Source organism: Dendropsophus ebraccatus, chromosome 10 (assembly GCF_027789765.1).
Source record: "Dendropsophus ebraccatus isolate aDenEbr1 chromosome 10, aDenEbr1.pat, whole genome shotgun sequence".
NCBI classification, from domain to species: Eukaryota; Metazoa; Chordata; class Amphibia; order Anura; family Hylidae; genus Dendropsophus; species Dendropsophus ebraccatus.
In genome coordinates, this window is record NC_091463.1 from 5,449,496 (window position 1) to 5,470,502 (window position 21,007).

At 52.1% G+C, this 21,007-nt stretch overlaps 1 protein-coding gene across 13 annotated transcripts in view; it reads left to right on the top strand.

The window, feature by feature from the left end:
* Window positions 1-21,007, top strand: part of FNBP1 (formin binding protein 1) — an 88,480-nt gene that overhangs the window by 42,050 nt on the left and 25,423 nt on the right. For 6 of the 13 annotated variants that reach the window (XM_069943668.1, XM_069943667.1, XM_069943669.1 and 3 more), the window contains exons 7-10: window positions 7,704-7,832; window positions 8,404-8,550; window positions 12,531-12,728; window positions 14,345-14,527. In XM_069943668.1, the coding sequence (XP_069799769.1) occupies window positions 7,704-7,832; window positions 8,404-8,550; window positions 12,531-12,728; window positions 14,345-14,527 (657 nt within the window). Of the gene's footprint in view, window positions 1-6,568; window positions 6,915-7,703; window positions 7,833-8,403; window positions 8,551-12,530; window positions 12,729-14,344; window positions 14,528-21,007 lie in introns of those variants that run through there. The other 7 variants (XM_069943673.1, XM_069943678.1, XM_069943674.1 and 4 more) reach the window with 4 other exon arrangements.

Below are 21,007 nucleotides of genomic sequence, written 5' to 3' on the forward strand. Positions count from 1 at the left end.
CATATAATCATCATCATCACACTCCTGAAATACTCTGTATTGCTGTGGGGCCATGCTCCCTCCATTATTGCTCTGCAGCATTCCTCATGCCCATCTCTGTCCTCATATCATTCTCGCGATCACACATCTCCACAGCTTTACTGCCTCCTATTACGCTCCAGCACTGTTATAAGCTGCAGATTTTTAGGTTACTGGCCCTTTAAATCTTTCCTTGCCCAGTGCATCCGCTGCCAGTACCTGTTATATAATCGCATAATGTGAGCTGGTTGGCATTCCCACACCCCCTGCCACCTCCAGCTTTCGGGAAGCTGTGCCCGCCGCTGATCCTCGTGCCATTGAAACCCTGGGCGGCCTTTTAAGTTCCTCACCAGATGTTGGCTCGGACGCGGCTAAATCACAGAGTTGGCGGCTGGGGCGGCCATGCTGGGCATTGGTATGCAGATGAGGGTGCAGATTCCCACTCCACAGGCCCGTATTGCTTCCTCCCGGCCAACGCCGCGTCCATTCAGAGCTGCTGGCACTGAGAGGGATTTGGGGCCTGTGAATTCCTCGGTCACAGATGAGGGAACAGGCCCCAGCTCGCTCTGCACTCTGAATGGACAAAGCCGGCATTACCTCCTGCGCATAATGGGCGCCATTCAGTCCCATGCCACTGTGCCGCTGATCCGCACATCAGGATCATTAGGCAGGTATCTGACGATAAGCGCTCGGAGGGCCCCACGTGGGTGCAAAGGAGATTTATAGCCAGCCCCCCCGTCCCACTACCAATAATAGCTCATATACCTAGTGGTCTCCAGCAACTCCCAGCATGTCCCAACACAGCCGTAGGCAACCTAGTCTCTTTAACTGTGGCTAGACTACAACTCTCATCATGCATGGACAGCTAAAGCTTTGGGTGTCCAGGCATGGTGGGAGTTGTAGTTTTGCAACAGCTGGACAGACATGTTTCCCTGCCCTAAGAGCTGAAGGCTATGTAGGCATGCTGGGAGTTGTGGTTTTGCCGTCATAGCTTGTGAAGCACCTGAATGACCACCATGGTTATCATCATGGCTCCTCTGTGAGTTTCACCCAGCTTTTCTAGGATCCTGAACAGCTGCATGTTTAGTGCCTTATGCTCCCAGTGTCTCCATCCAGGAGATTCAGGAGTGACTGTGGGAGCTGTAGTGGGGGCCATGTCAGTGGTCACCCAGCTTTCCTAGGATCCTGAACAGCTGCATTGCTAGTGCCTTATGCTCCCAGTGTCTCCATCCAGGAGATTCAGGAGTGACTGTGGGAGCTGTAGTGGGGGCCATGTCAGTGGTCACCCAGCTTTCCTAGGATCCTGAACAGCTGCATTGCTAGTGCCTTATGCTCCCAGTGTCTCCATCCAGCAGATTCAGGAGTGACTGTGGGAGCTGTAGTGGGGGCCATGTCAGTGGTCACCCAGCTTTCCTAGGATCCTGAACAGCTGCATTGCTAGTGCCTTATGCTCCCAGTGTCTCCATCCAGGAGATTCAGGAGTGACTGTGGGAGCTGTAGTGGGGGCCATGTCAGTGGTCACTTAGCTTTCCTAGGATCCTGAACAGCTGCATGGCTAGTGCCTTATTCTCCCAGTGTCTCCATCCAGGAGATTCAGGAGTGACTGTGGGAGCTGTAGTGGGGGCCATGTCAGTGGTCACCCAGCTTTCCTAGGACCCTGAACAGCTGCATGGCTAGTGCCTTATTCTCCCAGTGTCTCCATTCAGGAGTGACTGTGGGAGCTGTAGTGGGGGCCATGTCAGTGGCCACCTAACTTTCCCGAGCTGGGTGATCCCCAACATGGCCACAGGGTTGTCACTCAGCTTTCCAGGGATCCTGAACGAGACTCTCAATTACATAATGAATGTCGCCCATGTCTGTCCGCGTGTTGTCAGCTCCTGTCACCCGCATTAGACGTCGGGCTGTAACAGCACGCAGCGCTCCTCGCCAGCTGGGGACAGTCAGTATTTGGGCTGCGGATCCCTCGCCACCCGCCTCTACATATGTCTCTGCTGTGTGTGCTAGACTAAGCCACGATGCTCAGTAACGCGGTTACCATGGAGATATCTGGCGGCACCGCAGAGTCATAAAACCAAGGTCTGCAGTGTGAAACTACAAGATACACGAGCGAGGACGGAACCATAGACGCCACCGTGTAGACGTGAGAAGATACATAGTAACCGGGTGTAACCAATGAGAGAGACCCATAGTAACAGGGTGTAACCAATGAGAGAGACCCATGGTAACCGGGTGTAACGAATGAGAGAGACCCATGGTAACCGGGTGTAACGAATGAGAGAGGCCCATGGTAACCGGGTGTAACGAATGAGAGTCCCATAGTAACCGGGTGTAACCAATGAGAGAGACCCATTGTAACCGGTGTAACCAATGAGAGAGGCCCATAGTAACAAGGAGGAGATTTATGGCGGTGTCTTATAGTTGGATCCTCTGTTGCCCATGGCAACCAACCATAGCTCTGCTTTCACTTCTCACATTACTCTGGTAGAAAGAAAGCAGAGCTGTGATTGGTTGTTATGGGCAACAGAGGATCTAACTATAAGGCAGCGCCGTAACCTCCCCTGAGGGGTCTGCAGTGACGCATAGTAACCGGGGGTCTGCAGTGACGCATAGTAACCGGGGGTCTGCAGTGACGCATAGTAACCGGGGGTCTGCAGTGACGCATAGTAACCGGGGGTCTGCAGTGACGCATAGTAACCGGGGGTCTGCAGTGACGCATAGTAACCGGGGGTCTGCAGTGACGCATAGTAACCGGGGGTCTGCAGTGACGCATAGTAACCGGGGGTCTGCAGTGACGCATAGTAACCGGGGGTCTGCAGTGACGCATAGTAACCGGGGGTCTGCAGTGATGCATAGTAACCGGGGGTCTGCAGTGAGGGGGATGTAGGATGTATAGTAACCGGGGGTCTGCAGTGACGCATAGTAACCAGGGGTCTGCAGCGACGCATAGTAACCGGGGGTCTGCAGTGATACATAGTAACCGGGGGTCTGCAGTGAGGGGGATGTATAGTAACTGGGGGTCTGCAGTGACGCATAGTAACCAGGGGTCTGCAGTGAGGGGGATGTATAGTAACTGGGGGTCTGCAGTGAGGGGGATGTATAGTAACCGAGGGTCTGCAGTGATGTATAGTAACCGGGGGTCTGCAGTGAGGGGGATGTATAGTAACCGGGGGTCTGCAGTGACGCATAGTAACCAGGGGTCTGCAGTGAGGGGGATGTATAGTAACTGGGGGTCTGCAGTGAGGGGGATGTATAGTAACTGGGGGTCTGCAGTGAGGGGGATGTATAGTAACCGAGGGTCTGCAGTGATGTATAGTAACCGGGGGTCTGCAGTGAGGGGATGCATAGTAACTGGGGGTCTGCAGTGAGGGGATGTATAGTAACTGGGGGTCTGCAGTGACGCATAGTAACCAGGGGTCTGCAGTGAGGGGGATGTATAGTAACCGGGGTCTGCAGTGAGGGGGATGTATAGTAACCGGGGTCTGCAGTGAGGGGATGCATAGTAACTGGGGGTCTGCAGTGAGGGGATGTATAGTAACTGGGGGTCTGCAGTGACGCATAGTAACCAGGGGTCTGCAGTGAGGGGGATGTATAGTAACCGGGGGTCTGCAGTGAGGGGGATGTATAGTAACTGGGGGTCTGCAGTGAGGGGGATGTATAGTAACTGGGGGTCTGCAGTGAGGGGGATGTATAGTAACCGGGGGTCTGCAGTGAGGGGGATGTATAGTAACTGGGGGTCTGCAGTGAGGGGGATGCATAGTAACCGGGGTCTGCAGTGATACATAGTAACCGGGGTCTGCAGTGAGGGGATGCATAGTAACCGGGGGTCTGCAGTGAGGGGGATGTATAGTAACTGGGGGTCTGCAGTGATACATAGTAACCGGGGGTCTGCAGTGATACATAGTAACCGGGGGTCTGCAGTGAGGGGGATGTATAGTAACCGGGGGTCTGCAGTGAGGGGATGTATAGTAACTGGGGGTCTGCAGTGAGGGGGAAGCATAGTAACCGGGGGTCTGCAGTGAGGGGATGCATAGTAACTGGGGGTCTGCAGTGAGGGGATGTATAGTAACTGGGGGTCTGCAGTGAGGGGAAGCATAGTAACCGGGGGTCTGCAGTGAGGGGATGTATAGTAACTGGGGGTCTGCAGTGAGGGGATGTATAGTAACTGGGGGTCTGCAGTGACGCATAGTAACCAGGGGTCTGCAGTGAGGGGGATGTATAGTAACTGGGGGTCTGCAGTGAGGGGGATGTATAGTAACTGGGGGTCTGCAGTGAGGGGATGTATAGTAACTGGGGGTCTGCAGTGACGCATAGTAACCAGGGGTCTGCAGTGAGGGGGATGTATAGTAACCGGGGGTCTGCAGTGAGGGGGATGTATAGTAACTGGGGGTCTGCAGTGAGGGGGATGTATAGTAACTGGGGGTCTGCAGTGAGGGGGATGTATAGTAACTGGGGGTCTGCAGTGAGGGGGATGCATAGTAACCGGGGTCTGCAGTGAGGGGGATGTATAGTAACCGGGGGTCTGCAGTGAGGGGATGTATAGTAACTGGGGGTCTGCAGTGAGGGGGATGTATAGTAACCAGGGGTCTGCAGTGAGGGGGATGTATAGTATCCGGGGGTCTGCAGTGAGGGGATGTATAGTAACCGGGGGTCTACAGTGATACATAGTAACCGGGGGTCTGCAGTGAGGGGATGTATAGTAACCGAGGGTCTGCAGTGAGGGGATGCATAGTAACCGGGGGTCTGCAGTGAGGGGGATGTATAGTAACTGGGGGTCTGCAGTGAGGGGATGTATAGTAACTGGGGGTCTGCAGTGACGCATAGTAACCAGGGGTCTGCAGTGAGGGGGATGTATAGTAACCGGGGTCTGCAGTGAGGGGGATGTATAGTAACCGGGGTCTGCAGTGAGGGGATGCATAGTAACTGGGGGTCTGCAGTGAGGGGATGTATAGTAACTGGGGGTCTGCAGTGACGCATAGTAACCAGGGGTCTGCAGTGAGGGGGATGTATAGTAACCGGGGGTCTGCAGTGAGGGGGATGTATAGTAACTGGGGGTCTGCAGTGAGGGGGATGTATAGTAACTGGGGGTCTGCAGTGAGGGGGATGTATAGTAACCGGGGTCTGCAGTGAGGGGGATGTATAGTAACTGGGGGTCTGCAGTGAGGGGGATGTATAGTAACTGGGGGTCTGCAGTGAGGGGGATGTATAGTAACCGGGGGTCTGCAGTGAGGGGGATGTATAGTAACTGGGGGTCTGCAGTGAGGGGGATGCATAGTAACCGGGGTCTGCAGTGATACATAGTAACCGGGGTCTGCAGTGAGGGGATGCATAGTAACCGGGGGTCTGCAGTGAGGGGGATGTATAGTAACTGGGGGTCTGCAGTGATACATAGTAACCGGGGGTCTGCAGTGATACATAGTAACCGGGGGTCTGCAGTGAGGGGGATGTATAGTAACCGGGGGTCTGCAGTGAGGGGATGTATAGTAACTGGGGGTCTGCAGTGAGGGGGAAGCATAGTAACCGGGGGTCTGCAGTGAGGGGATGCATAGTAACTGGGGGTCTGCAGTGAGGGGATGTATAGTAACTGGGGGTCTGCAGTGAGGGGAAGCATAGTAACCGGGGGTCTGCAGTGAGGGGATGTATAGTAACTGGGGGTCTGCAGTGAGGGGATGTATAGTAACTGGGGGTCTGCAGTGACGCATAGTAACCAGGGGTCTGCAGTGAGGGGGATGTATAGTAACTGGGGGTCTGCAGTGAGGGGGATGTATAGTAACTGGGGGTCTGCAGTGAGGGGATGTATAGTAACTGGGGGTCTGCAGTGACGCATAGTAACCAGGGGTCTGCAGTGAGGGGGATGTATAGTAACTGGGGGTCTGCAGTGAGGGGGATGTATAGTAACCAGGGGTCTGCAGTGAGGGGGATGTATAGTAACCGGGGGTCTGCAGTGAGGGGGATGTATAGTAACTGGGGGTCTGCAGTGAGGGGGATGTATAGTAACTGGGGGTCTGCAGTGAGGGGGATGCATAGTAACCGGGGTCTGCAGTGAGGGGGATGTATAGTAACCGGGGGTCTGCAGTGAGGGGATGTATAGTAACTGGGGGTCTGCAGTGAGGGGGATGTATAGTAACCAGGGGTCTGCAGTGAGGGGGATGTATAGTATCCGGGGGTCTGCAGTGAGGGGATGTATAGTAACCGGGGGTCTACAGTGATACATAGTAACCGGGGGTCTGCAGTGAGGGGATGTATAGTAACCGAGGGTCTGCAGTGAGGGGATGCATAGTAACCGGGGGTCTGCAGTGAGGGGGATGTATAGTAACTGGGGGTCTGCAGTGAGGGGATGCATAGTAACTGGGGGTCTGCAGTGAGGGGATGCATAGTAACCGGGGGTCTGCAGTGAGGGGGATGCTTAGTAACCGGGGGTCTGCAGTGAGGGGGATGTATAGTAACCGGGGGTCTGCAGTGAGGGGGATGCATAGTAACCGGGGGTCTGCAGTGAGGGGGATGCTTAGTAACCGGGGGTCTGCAGTGAGGGGATGCATAGTAACTGGGGGTCTGCAGTGACGCCTAGTAATCGAGGGTCTGCAGTGAGGGGGATGTATAGTAACCAAGGGTCTGCAGTGACGCATAGTAAACTAAGGGTCTTCAGTAAGGCAATACATAGTAACCGGGGGTCTGCGCTGAGGCATAGTAACTAGGGGGCCGGTAAAGTTTTTGGCTGTCCAGGCACGATGGGAGTTGTAGTTTTGCAACAGCTGGAGGGCTGTGAGTTTGACACCATGTGTAGATCATCTCCAGATGCTACAAAACTACAACTCCCAACATGGCCAGCAGCCTGCAGGGATCACTGCTGCATATGGAGCGGAACATGTGCTCAACGGATTACAAGACAAACACATGAGGTAATGGAGGCGCCACACCCATCATCCTCCGACCGGGAAAGCTGGGTAATCTTGTACCGCGCCTGGAGGAGGTGACACCAGAGAGGGAGCGCAATTCAGAGCAGATCGGAAGTGTCAAGTGGCCCCCATTATCTGCTGCTTCTGTGTGTGACCCCCCCCGACATGGTTCATCTTCTGTGCAAATGAACCCATTGTCCTCTCCCTGTATGTATAACCCCCATCATCCTTGTATCTGTGTCCTCCCTGTATATATGACCCCCACCGTCCTCTCCATGTATGTATAACCTCCATCATCCTTGTATCTGTGTGTCCTTCCTGTATTTATGATCCCCAACATCCTCTCTGTATGTATAACCCCTATCATCCTTGTATCTGTGTGTCCTTCCTGTATATATAACCCCTATCAGCCTCTCCATGTATGTATAACCCCCATCATCCATCAGTGTTACACGCCGCCCATCCTCCTATGCTCAGTGAGTCTGGGAGACGTCTTGGCGTTGTCTGGAACTTTCCGCGGCTCCTGTATAAATGTTCCGTGGCTGCTGTTTTAGAGATCAGTTGTTTGAAGCTGATTGTCTGTATCCAGGTTGTGGCTCTGGCCCAGCGCGCGCTCCGCAGTGTCAGTCAGAAGATGGCGCTGTACTCGTGTCGACGTGGCAGATCCCATCGCTGTGATCCTGATCAGGGAAAGCTGGGTGACCACTCTCTTGTAGTGATGCAGGATAAATACAGTGACTGTACATTATATGATTATTACGGCACACACTAATCCGCTCTTTCTCTCCACAGGCGCGGCACCAAGCGCAGATACGTCACCAAATGGCCGACGACAGCAAAGGAGATTACTCATCAGTGTTACAGAAGTTCAACCACGAGCAGCAGGAGCACTACCACACGCACATCCCCGCTATCTTCCAGGTGACCGCCACCCCTGGCTCCTCCCCCTCACATCAGTGAGGAACCACAAGTCTCAGCTTACCATCCCATATAGCCTGCAGTCTGCATATAATCTGTATGAGCTGCTTTACACCATAGAGCAGGACTGTATCCGTCTACAGTCCATACAGGATCATCCATTGCAGATAACACTGTAACAAACCCTCAGCTGTGCGAGTAGCACAGTTATAGGGAGAGATTCCTGCTCAGGGACCATGTGTATTATAGTAGCAGGGTGCCCCCCGTCAGATACCATGTGTATTATAGTAGCAGGGTGCCCCCGTCAGTTACCATGTGTATTATAGTAGCAGGGTGCCCCCCGTCAGATACCATGTGTATTATAGTAGCAGGGTGCCCCCCGTCAGTTACCATGTGTATTATAGTAGCAGGGTGCCCCCGTCAGTTACCATGTGTATTATAGTAGCAGGGTGCCCCCGTCAGTTACCATGTGTATTATAGTAGCAGGGTGCCCCCGTCAGTTACCATGTGTATTATAGTAGCAGCGTAGCCCCCCCTCCGGCCCCTCATCATTTGTCCTATTGTCCCTCCCCAGAAACTTCAAGACATGGAGGAAAGGAGGATAGGACGGATGGGGGAATCACTGAAAACCTATGCAGAGATAGATCGCCAAGTAATCCCCATCATCGGCAAGTGTCTGGATGGGATCACCAAATCAGCAGAGTCCATCAATGGAAAACAGGTGAGAGGCCACCAACGTGCCAGCAGAATAGTGAGCGCAGCTCCGGAGGTTAATACAGGATGTAACACAGGATCTGTAGTGTAATGTATGTACACAGTGACCTCACCAGCAGAATAGTGAGTGCATCTCTGGAGTATAATACAGGATGTAACTCAGGATCAGTAATGTAATGTATCCAGGGCCGTATTTACCACTAGGCACCTGTGGTCCGGTGCCTAGGGCAGCACCTTGCAGGGGGGCAGCACCAAGGAGCAGGGGGACAGAAAAAAACAATTTTTTTTTTGTTTTTATTTTTTTAGTTTCCCTCCTCCTGTTCAGACTTCCCAGTAAATCTGGTGTCTTTTCCAGGGGGGAGGGGGGTATGGTGGTATTGGTCAGGTCTGGTATAGCCAATAGGTGCGTGTAGATGGGGCGTCTTGAGGTTTAGTGCCTAGGGCAGCAGCAGATGTTAATACAGCCCTGAATGTATGTACACAGTGACCTCACCAGCAGAATAGTGAGTTCGGCTCAGGAGTATCATACAGGATGTAACTTAGGATCAGTACAGGATCAGTAATGTAATGTATGTACACAGTGACCCCACTAGCAGAATAGTGAGTGCAGCTCTGGAGTGTAATACATGAAGTAACTCAGGATCAGTAATGTAATGTATGTACACAGTGACCCCACCAGCAGAATAGTGAGTGCAGCTCTGGGGTATAATACAGGATGGAGTTCAGCTGCGCTCACTGTTCTGCTGTTTTCTGTCTCTGTGCTGTGCTCTGTGTGGGTTGTGTTCCCTCTGAAGGAAATGGATTTTTTCTGTCACTTCTTAGTAATCTCTTCCTTTCCTGACCCCTCTCGTGTACATTCGTACGTTATCTTGATATCCGGGGGTCTCATCTCATGTTTCCTGAATAACTACAGTAGAGCCAGGTCAATGCTGGTGCTGATAAGCTTCCCATAGTAATCTCCTATAATTATAATACCGCCATAACTCTGCTATGTGACCATACTGTGCTGTTGTGGAGTCCCACGTGACAGTAGTTTGCAGATCTATAGGGTTTGCTGATGGCCAGTATCTCAGTGTGGCGGCAGTATGTATAATGACAGCGTGTTGCCGTGTCTGCCGTGTGACCTCCACCCATCTGCGTTTCCGCCACCTTTGTACAGGACACCGGGCAGCCTACCAAGCCGCGGCGTCCATCACTGTCATGCATTTACCTGACCACCGCTTCCTTCCGGAGCTGTCAGTGGAGATGGCGGCTGCCGCCTTATCTGTTATGGAGTGTTGGGAAATCCTGCGGAGAACGCTGAGGATGTGACGCTTATCGATCAGGAAAGAACCACAAAGCTGCTGTGCCAGCTATTCCTGCCTTCCTGTTATTAGGTCAGCGGAGTATCACCCCCATCATCTGCTGTTATTCTACTGGAATCAGAATTTCCATAGTAAATATGTTATCACCTCAGCAACGGAGTGTATAGGACCACCAGCAGAGCGGACATGAGACTGGCACTGGGACACCATAGTACTGGCAGCTCCTATCCTGACATCCTCTGTGCTGCTGGTACCTCTCCTATAGGATCAGCACCCTCCTCTCCTGACATCCTCTGTGCTGCTGGGACCTCTCCTATAGGATCAGCACCCTCCTCTCCTGACATCCTCTGTGCTGCTGTGGGGGGCCCTGATTGCTGCTGTATCGGTGGCTGTGTCCTCCTCACTCCTGGTCAGGGTCCCCCATCTTGGTTGGATTGCAGGGTAATGGCAGACATCTGTATACAGGAGGCAATTTCCCCTTTAAGATGAGTGTTGGGGCAGAGCACACACCAGATGTGGCTGTGGCTGGGCTCCCCTGGATGTGGGACGCTTGGACCCCGCACATAGCGACTATCACATGGAACGGATTTAGATGAGCTGCAGTGTTCCAGCACGAGGATGACATCATGCAGCTCGGCGGTGATCTGGTGTCATCATCTGTCCCTCCCCCACCTCTGGGCTCCTCACCACCATCTTTCATCATCCCGACTACTGAGGATCGCAGCTGTCACCATCACCAGATCACAATCAGCTGTACAAACTACAACTCCCAGCATGCCCTGACAGCCTGCGGCATTCAGTGCACTGTTACCCCAGCCTGTGGCTCTTCAGCTGTTGCAAAACTACAAGTCCCAGCATGTTTTAGGGTAGAGCACAGATTATGTTCATCTTGTGTTCATCCTCCCCCCTGCTGGGTGACACATTTCTATTAGGGAAGTGACCGCAGCTCCCGGTCCATGTAGGTTGTGGCGTTGTCTTGTCACTTCAGCACTGTGCGCCCCCTGGAGGCCGTACTGGTAGATATGGAACAGTACTCTCTGAGCCCCCTCCAAGGCTCTGTTCTTGCAGTAAAGGGTTAACACGCGGCACAGATTTTCCCTGTGAATGAATGTCATGGATGCTGTAAACCTGTAGCACGTGGCGCGGCTTTCCCCCCCGTGGTCCCGGATCATTATAACCAGACGTCTCATCCCTCAGACCCACGCTAAAAGCCTAATGACAGGGTAGAGGCTCCTAATCCGACCGCGATACGAAAACAAGAGGAGCATGCGGCTCCCACCACCCTCCAGCTGTCCTTGAGCACCTCTCCTGGGGGATGGGGCCCTGGCAGCGCTCCTGGCATTGTTCCCTGTGCCGGGCGTCCTGCTATCTGCCGGCTCCTCCATGTGTCACATATTACATTACGCTCCAGAAATAACCCCTGATAATGACCCAGCGTTTCCGTACTCCGTGCCGGGCTCGCTCCACCCCTGTGTCACAGGTCGTGTGTTATCACAACCTAAGGAATGTAACCGTTGTAGCCGTATCCTTGATATATACCGTCTGATCTGGCAACCTAAAGAATGTGGTACCCTGTCCTCTGCGGTTATATCATTCTCCCCTCATCTCCTAAGATTATTTTTCTTCTCTTCTTTCCCTTCCTCTTTAATTTTCACCATTCACTTTTTATCTTTTCGCCTCCCGTCTCTTCCCCTTCCCCCTATGCCTCTTACCCTTCCCGACTGGCATCTCCCCTCTTTTCCCTTTCCCTTTCACACCTCCCGTCTCTTCCTGTTTCTTCCTCTTTCCTCCCCTCTCTTCCCCTTCCTCCCCTCCTGCCACTTCCCTTTTCAGCCTCCTGTCTGTTCCTGTTCCCGCTTCCCGTCTTTTCCCCTTCCATCTGTTCACCTCCCGTCTTTTCCCCTTCCATCTCTTCACCTCCCGTCTTTTCCCCTTCCATCTCTTCACCTCCCGTCTTTTCCCCTTCCATCTCTTCACCTCCCGTCTCTTCCCCTTCCTCCTTCCGTCTCTTCCCCTTCCTCCTTCCGTCTCTTCCCCTTCCTCCTTCCGTCTCTTCCCCTTCCTCCTTCCGTCTCTTCCCCTTCCTCCTTCCGTCTCTTCCCCTTCCTCCTTCCGTCTCTTCCCCTTCCTCCTTCCGTCTCTTCCCCTTCCTCCTCCCGTCTCTTCCCCTTCCGCTTTCCTCCTCCCGTCTCTTCCCCTTCAGCTTTCCTCCTCCCGTCTCTTCCCCTTCCGCTTTCCTCCTCCCGTCTCTTCCCCTTCAGCTTTCCTCCTCCCGTCTCTTCCCCTTCAGCTTTCCTCCTCCCGTCATTTCCCCTTCCGCTTTCCTCCTCCCGTCTCTTCCCCTTCCGCTTTCCTCCTCCCGTCTCTTCCCCTTCAGCTTTCCTCCTCCCGTCTCTTCCCCTTCAGCTTTCCTCCTCCCGTCTCTTCCCCTTCAGCTTTCCTCCTCCCGTCATTTCCGCTTCCCTTTCCTCCTCCCGTCTCTTCCCCTTCCTCCTCCTGTCTCTTCCCCTTCCTCCTCTTGTCTCTTCCCCTTCCACCTCAGTCTCTTGTTGTCTCTGTAACGCTCAGAACCTTGTGAACATCTCTCTCATCTTTGGGTTCTTCTCCTTTACAGAATGTTCCGGATTGGCATCTTCTCGCTCACCCATCATCCAGACTCATTGTATTTTCTTCCTCTCCTCAGGACTCCCAGACGGTTATAGAATCCTTTAAGTCCGGCTTTGAGCCCCCCGGAGACGTTGACTTTGAGGACTTTACTCAGTCCATGAAGCGCACGGTCTCAGACACCAGCCTGACCAACACCCGGGCGGACGGAAAGAGCGAACCCAAGACCCCCGGCAAATCCCGCGGGAAACTGTGGCCTTTCATCAAGAAAAACAAGGTACTGCCACCCTGCGCTGTGTGCAGAGCGCCGCTCACTGCCCCGTGCACTGTTTTACTGCATTTATTGTCTTTTGTTTTTTTATTATTTTTAGTTATTTTTATTTTTCCTATAAATAATGATTTGATCATCTTCACCATTAATTTAGATACTCACCATTAATGACCATTCATCACCAGCATGCTAACACCGCCGCAGTTTATACCACCCGATAGAAACGCTGGGGCCGCACTCTGCACTCGGCCATCAGGGAATCTTTTCTCGGTTTCCTCTCGATTATTCTCTGCACTTCATGGCACAAACTTGGGTCCCCCCCCCCCAAACCATGGACGGAAGGGTTAATGATAAGATCTGTTTCACGTGATGGAGGATGCGGGTGATCCTGGAATCCCTGAGCTGTGAGATCACCGGTGTGCTGCCTCCCACCTCACTGATGTCATCCAATTTCTCACAGTTTGATTGGCTGCAGCTGCCTCTACATGTGGTGCTGTTAGGTCCTGGAGGTGGGATCCCTCGCTTTATCGCATGGTGACACTGTGGGGGGGATCCTCGCTTTATGGCATGGTGACACTCTGGGGGGGGTATCCTTGCTTTATGACATGGGGACACTTTGGGGGGGGGGGGGGGGACCCTCACTTTATACCATGGTGACACACTGGGGGGGGGGACCCTCACTTTATGCCATGGTGACTCTCTGGTTGACTCTCTTCCCTCTTAGTTGATCTTCATTTTACGGGATGCATGCCACTGCTCGCCATTCTCCCGTCCTGAACATCGCAGCTCAGCAGAAGTGTAATGTGCGGGGGTGGAGTCTGGGGAATTATGGAATTATTACTTAGTAGTGGAGGAGGAGGAGGGGGGCTTTATTTAAAGGGGACCCATTAAGCTGTGTGATCTGTCTGTATGGATCAGCTCTGGGATGGCGAGATCTGCAGATCAGGATGCAATGTGCTGCAGATGGCAGGGTTACCCCTTATGATGGGAGAATGTAGGATGTGCTGTGCCTGTACAGGGGATCTTCCTCCTTGTTTACAAGGTTTACTTAAGCGGATCCCAAAGTGTTTTGCAGCCAGGACTCCCAACAAGTCAGGGCTGGGTGATAACAGAGAACATTAGCGAGGGATGAAATGAAGGATCGTGAGTGGATTCTGACTCTGGATCCGCTCATGTTCCAGAGCCTCCGGGTCCTGTCCATCTGGGGCCACGGGCGTACACAGCTTGGTGCCTTGTGGGAGGTGCTCACTCTTCCCCACCGCTGCATGAGGTCTGCATGGCTTCCTAATCCCCCATGACGTTCATTGAAGCAATTGCTAAACTGTGTGATCATCATCTTCTCCTAACATTGCCAGCTTCCTTCCTTTCTTGCAAAGCCGCTGCCGCTTCCATGGAGTCCATTATTTTCTTTAGTTTTATTTTTTTTGTTTAACTTTTTTTTTTATTTATTTTTTTTTACTTTTTTAAAATTATTTTTATTTTTTTATGTCATTGGTTCGGAATAAATGTTTTTAATTCTCATTTTGATTTTGTGTTTTCTTTCATTTTTTTTTTTCTTTTTTTTCCTCTTGTATCTTTTAATTTGATTTATATTCTGTCACTGCTCCTTCTCTTATACATAGCTTATGTCCCTCTTAACATCCCCTCATCAGCCCCCTCCTCCTCCCCCTGCCTCTGCCTCACCCTCTGCTGTTCCCAACGGCCCCCAGTCTCCCAAGCAGCAAAAGGAACCCCTTTCCCATCGCCTCAACGACTTCATGACCTCCAAACCCAAAATCCACTGCTTCAGGAGTCTAAAGCGCGGGGTAAGTTGTGGTCTGGTTATCTCGCTCTTGCTCTTTGTATCTCCTCCTTTATGCTTGTTGCACGAACAACTCTATACGTTATATTCTATGAGTCCTATCTGTGTCCATATCACATGTGACTGCTGAACGCTCATCAATGTAGCCAACGGCTAGCTGGTGGGGAGGTGACATATAATGGAGAGAGGCAGCTACTGGGCTGGAAAATTAAAACATATCCGATACATTCACTAAGATGGTGACATCACAGAGAATACAGCCTATCCATCACTAGAGATCAGCGGTGACATTACTGAGAGTACAGCCTATCCATCACTAGAGATCAGTGACATCACTGAGAATACAGCCTATCCAGCGCTAGAGATCAGCGGTGACATCACTGAGAATACAGCCTATCCATCACTAGAGATCAGTGACCTCACTGAGAATACAGCCTATCCATCACTAGAGATCAGCGGTGACATCACTGAGAATACAGCCTATCCATCACTAGAGATCAGTGACATCACTGAGAATACAGCCTATCCATCACTAGAGATCAGCAGTGACATCACTGAGAATACAGCCTATCCATCACTAGAGATCAGTGACATCACTGAGAATCCAGCCTATCCATCACTAGAGATCAGTGACATCACTGAGAATACAGCCTATCCATCACTAGAGATCAGTGACATCCCTGAGAATACAGCCTATCCATCACTAGAGATCAGTGACATCCCTGAGAATATATCTTATCCATAACTAGTGATCAGCAGTGACATTACTCTACCAGTAGCTCAGCCCAGTAAGCCTTCTCCTTTACTTTGGGAATTTCATAACATGAACATAGAATTGATTTTATTCCCGGAATTATAGGGACTTAACTTATTTTTTATCAATTATTGAGGAGTCTGACTTCCTGCTGCAAAGCCTGATGGTACAGATTGTGAGGTGCAGCAGTGCTGTGTAATCTCCGCCCCCAAGGAGCTGGAGCAGACAGCATACAGAAGCTTCTCCCTGCAGCAGTTCTGTATAATCTCCGCCCCCAAGGAGCTGGAGCAGACAGCATACAGAAGCTTCTCCCTGCAGCAGTTCTGTATAATCTCCGCCCCTAAGGAGCTGGAGAAGGCAGCATACAGAAGTTTCTCCCTGCAGCAGTTCTGTATAATCTCCGCCCCCAAGGAGCTGAAGCAGGCAGCATACAGAAGCTTCTCCCTGCAGCAGTTCTGTATAATCCCCACCCCGAGGAGTTGGAGCAGGCAGCAAACAGAGCATCTCCTCGCAGCAGTGCTGTATAATCCCCACCCCCCAAGGAGAAGGGATAATACAGCAGTACTGAATAATCCCCGCCCCCAAGGAGCTGGAGCAGGCAGCAAACAGCTTCTCCCTGCAGCAGTGCTGTATAATCACCGCCCCCAAGGAGCTGAAGCAGACAGCATATAGAAGCTTCTCCCTGCAGCAGTGCTGTATAATCCCCACCCCCAAGGAGCTGAAGCAGACAGCAAACAGCTTCTTCCTGCAGCAGTGCTGTATAATTCCCGCCCCCAAGGAGCTGGAGCAGGCAGCAAACAGCTTCTCACTGCAGCAGTGCTGTATAATCCCCACCCCCAAGGAGCTGAAGCAGACTGCATATAGAAGCTTCTCCCTGCAGCAGTGCTGTATAATTCCTGCCCCCAAGGAGTTGGAGCAGGCAGCAAACAGCTTCTCCCTGCAGCAGTGCTGTATAATCTCCGCCCCCAAGGAGCTGAAGCAGACAGCATATAGAAGATTCTCCCTGCAGCAGTGCTGTATAATCCACACCCCCAAGGAGCTGAAGCAGACAGCATATAGAAGCTTCTCCCTGCAGCAGTGCTGTATAATCTCCGCCCCCAAGGAGCTGAAGCAGACAGCATATAGAAGCTTCTCCCTGCAGCAGTGCTGCATAATCTCCGCCCCCAAGGAGCTGAAGCAGACAGCATATAGAAGCTTCTCCCTGCAGCAGTGCTGTATAATCCCCACCCCCAAGGAGCTGAAGCAGACAGCATATAGAAGCTTTTCCCTGCAGCAGTTCTGTATAATCTCCGCCCCCAAGGAGCTGAAGCAGGCAGCATACAGAAGCTTCTCCCTGCAGCAGTTTTGTATAATCTCCGCCCCCAAGGAGCTGAAGCAGGCAGCATACAGAAGCTTTTCCCTGCAGCAGTTCTGTATAATCCCCACCCCGAGGAGTTGGAGCAGACAGCAAACAGCTTCTTCCTGCAGCAGTGCTGTATAATTCCCGCCCCCAAGGAGCTGAAGCAGACTGCATATAGAAGCTTCTCACTGCAGCAGTGCTGTATAATCCCCACCCCCAAGGAGCTGAAGCAGACTGCATATAGAAGCTTCTCCCTGCAGCAGTGCTGTATAATCTCTGCCCCCAAGGAGCTGAAGCAGACTGCATATAGAAGCTTCTCCCTGCAGCAGTGCTGTATAATCTCTGCCCCCAAGGAGCTGAAGCAGACTGCATATAGAAGCTTCTCCCTGCAGCAGTGCTGTATAATCCCCACCCCCAAGGAGCTGAAGCAGACAGCATATAGAAGCTTCTCCCTGCAGCAGTGCTGTATAATCTCCGCCCCCAAGGAGCTGAAGCAGACAGCATATAGAAGCTTCTCCCTGCAGCAGTGCTGTATAATCCCCACCCCCAAGGAGCTGAAGCAGACAGCATATAAAAGCTTCTCCCTGCAGCAGTGCTGTATAATCCCCACCCCCAAGGAGCTGAAGCAGACAGCATATAAAAGCTTCTCCCTGCAGCAGTGCTGTATAATCCCCACCCCCAAGGAGCTGAAGCAGACAGCATATAAAAGCTTCTCCCTGCAGCAGTGCTGTATAATCCCCACCCCCAAGGAGTTGGAGCAAGCAGCATACAGCAGCTTTTCCCTGCAGCAGCAGACACAGCCCAGTCCTCCTCCTATGCTCCAGTACACACCTGGGGGCGGGGTGGTCAGGATGTGTATACAGGCAGCAATGGAGGCGGGGGGGGGTCAGTAGGGATGACCGCCAGCACACTGGCACAGCGCCTCTCCTCTCTGCATGGACGATATATGGCACCTATATCCTAATGGGGTCGGGGTTTTACCAGTTTCAAAGTCTGGGCAAGCTGGGTGATCACCCATGTGGTGGCCATATTTGTTACTGTCCAACTTTCTCAGACTCTGAAAAGAGGGATGACTTCAGGACTTCTGACTCCCCATTTCCCATGTTCCCCCAGGCAGGCAGGGCACAACGGCCATCTTTAACACCCTGTTTGCTTTTCTCTCCTTGCTGCCTCGGCCGGCAGACTCAGTCCGTGTGCTTTCACAAGGGGATGATGAAGAGGACGCTAGGAAAAGCCACGTGCGCCTTTGAGGCTAGGGACTATGTTGTAAGTGACACGGTGGCGATAGACCGGCGACCGGCTCCTCCATTTGCCAGTCACAGGAGATAAAGGAGTCCTGTCCCTATAAGAGGCTCCTATATATGAAGCTTCCTCGCTGTATAACCATCATGTGACCGATCTATTCAAATCATTGTCAAGATCTCTGCTTCCTGTCAGTGTTTACTTCTGGGAGCTAGTACTTTGTACAGCTGAGTGTTTTGTCGCAGTTGTATCCAGTCCAGAGTCCACGCTGTATACAGGGAAAGGATCTCGTCCCGATCACTGACAGCAAGCGCAGATTGTGGAGACATTGAAGAACAAGGTGTCGAAGGAAGTTCCAGAACTTTCTCTTATACAAGGATGAAGCTTTAAGAGAAATGTTATGATGCCGCCATGTACCGGGGTCCATTACAAGCTACTATACCTCCCATCCTGCAGAGATCAGCACCCCTCCTGTCCATGGTGGTTTCTGGTACTGCAGGTCTATTCTGGCGACCACCACAGACCTCTAATGGAAGGGATGGAAGTGAGTTTTATAGATAAAGTTTTGTTAAATAAATTCAAGTTGCAGGGTGACACTGTGTAGCGGGATCCCAGTGTTACCGGAGAGATTCGATGTCTCGGACCTCGGTACATGTCGGCTCTGGGATCCTGGTAATCCGCCATCTCCTTCCGCTTGTCTGTAAATGTGTGGAGCCGGCCGTGTCAGGACTATGGCGTGAAGCTGGAATCACTGTCCACCATGACGGCCGAGGAGTGCCAGGTCCTGTAGGGCTCTAGATCCACTGTAAGCAGAACAGCCTGTGAGGCTGTAGTACTGGCTAGGACTTGTAGTCCGCTCTAGACTTGTAATGGTGATAGAGTAATTTTCCGCCACCTCCAAATCAGGAAAATCTCTTGTGAATCTCGGTCCCTGAGTCGTCATCATCTTCTAGATGATTCCTGGATGTATCTGGGAAAGCTGGGTGCCGGCACTGTGCGCCTACAGATCACACAGCTTACCTGGCCTTCAACTACACAACACACTGATCCCCACCTGGCACAACTACAACCCCCATCGTACCCTGGCAGAAACACAACCCCTATTGTGCCCTGGCAGAACTACACCCCACATTGTTCCCTGGCAGAAACACAACCCCTATTGTGTCCTGGCAGAACTACACCCCACATTGTTCCCTGGCAGAAACACAACCCCTATTGTGTCCTGGCAGAACTACACCCCACATTGTTCCCTGGCAGAAACACAACCCCTATTGTGTCCTGGCAGAAACACAACTCCCATTGTGCCCTGGAAGAAGTACAACTCCCATTGTGCCCTGGTGAAACTACAACTCCTGTTGTGCCCGGGCAGAACTATAACCCCTATTGTGCCCTGGCAGAACTACAATTCCCATTGTGCCCTGGAAGAACTACACCCCCCATTGTGCCCTGGCAGAACTACAATTCCCATTGTGCCCTGGAAGAACTACATTGTTCCCTGGCAGAAACACAACCCCTATTGTGTCTTGGCAGAACTACAATTCCCATTGTGCCCTGGAAGAACTACAACTCCCATTGTGCCCTGGTGAAACTACAACTCCTGTTGTGCCTGGGCAAAACTATAACCCCTATTGTGCCCTGGCAGAACTACAATTCCTATTGTGCCCTGGAAGAACTACAACCCCCATTGTGCCCTGGAAGAACTACAACTCCCATTGTGTCCCGGTGGAACTACAACTCCTGTTGTGCCCGGACAGAACTACAGCTCCCATTGTGTCCTGGCAGAACTACAACCCCCATTGTGCCCTGTCACAACTATAACTCCCATTGTGCCCTGTCAGATCTACACCTCCCATTGTACCCTGGCAGAACTTGATGGGTGTTGTAGTTTTGCAGCAGTTGGGGAGCTTTCCCGCAGCATCTGCCATGTTGTCATCCAGCTTTTCCAGGTGCAGACAAGTCGACAGACTCAAAACTTTTATTCACCGGAGAATTTTTCACTTTTATTTCCATAAAACCAACTTCTTCTCTCCCTGCCTGGTATTAACCCTTCCTGGGCTGGAGCCGCCTGTGCGGTGGTGGCAGGGGGCTCCATAGATGGTTCTGGACAGAGATTAGACAGCTAATCACCGTTACTTGTGCCCACATCAGATCCCCTCCCCTGTCCCGTCGGAGACCCCGCTGTCACTCTCCCAGGGACGGGGCCGCATTTCACAGCTTGTTAGATGCGTGTCGGACATCTGCCCACCATGTGCTCCCCGTGTGCGGCCGACACACATTGCCTCCGGATGGTGGACGTGTGTGGCCCGGGCATGAACCTGGCAGCACCGGGGGCAATGGCGTGCGGCCGGCATGCAGGCTCCATGTGCAGCGCTAGTGGTTGCTTAGTAGGTGATCCCAGGAAATGTCGCATTCCTGCCATGTGTCTGTGCCCATCTCTATTTGGATCCAGAACTGCATTTATCTGTGCCAACGTTCACAAGCGGGCGCAGCAGGGAAGCGTACCGGAAACGGGGAGCACAGCACTGTAATAGAGAGGGGTAGAGTGTAATACAGTGTATCATCCCTCCCATCATCCCTGACCCCGGAGCTCATACTCTAATCTCCTATCACACACAGTGTATCATCACTCCCATCATCATCCCTGACCCCAGGATCTGACACTCTCATCTCCTATCACACAGTATCATCACTCCCATCATCCCTGACACTGGGATCTGACACTCTCATCTCCTATCACACAGTATCATCACTCCCATCATCCCTGACACTGGGAGCTGACACTCTCATCTCCTATCACACAGTATCATCACTCCCATCATCCCTGACACTGGGAGCTGACACTCTCATCTCCTATCACACAGTATCATCACTCCCATCATCCCTGACACTGGGAGCTGACACTCTCATCTCCTATCACACAGTATCATCACTCCCATCATCCCTGACACTGGGAGCTGACACTCTAATCTCCTATCACACACAGTGTATCATCACTCCCATCATCCCTGACCCCAGGAGCTGATACTCTCATCTCCTATCATACACTGTATCATCATCCCTGACCCCAGGAGCTCACACTGTAATCTCCTATCACACACAGTGTATCATCACTCCCATCATCATCATCCCTGACCCCAGGAGCTGACATT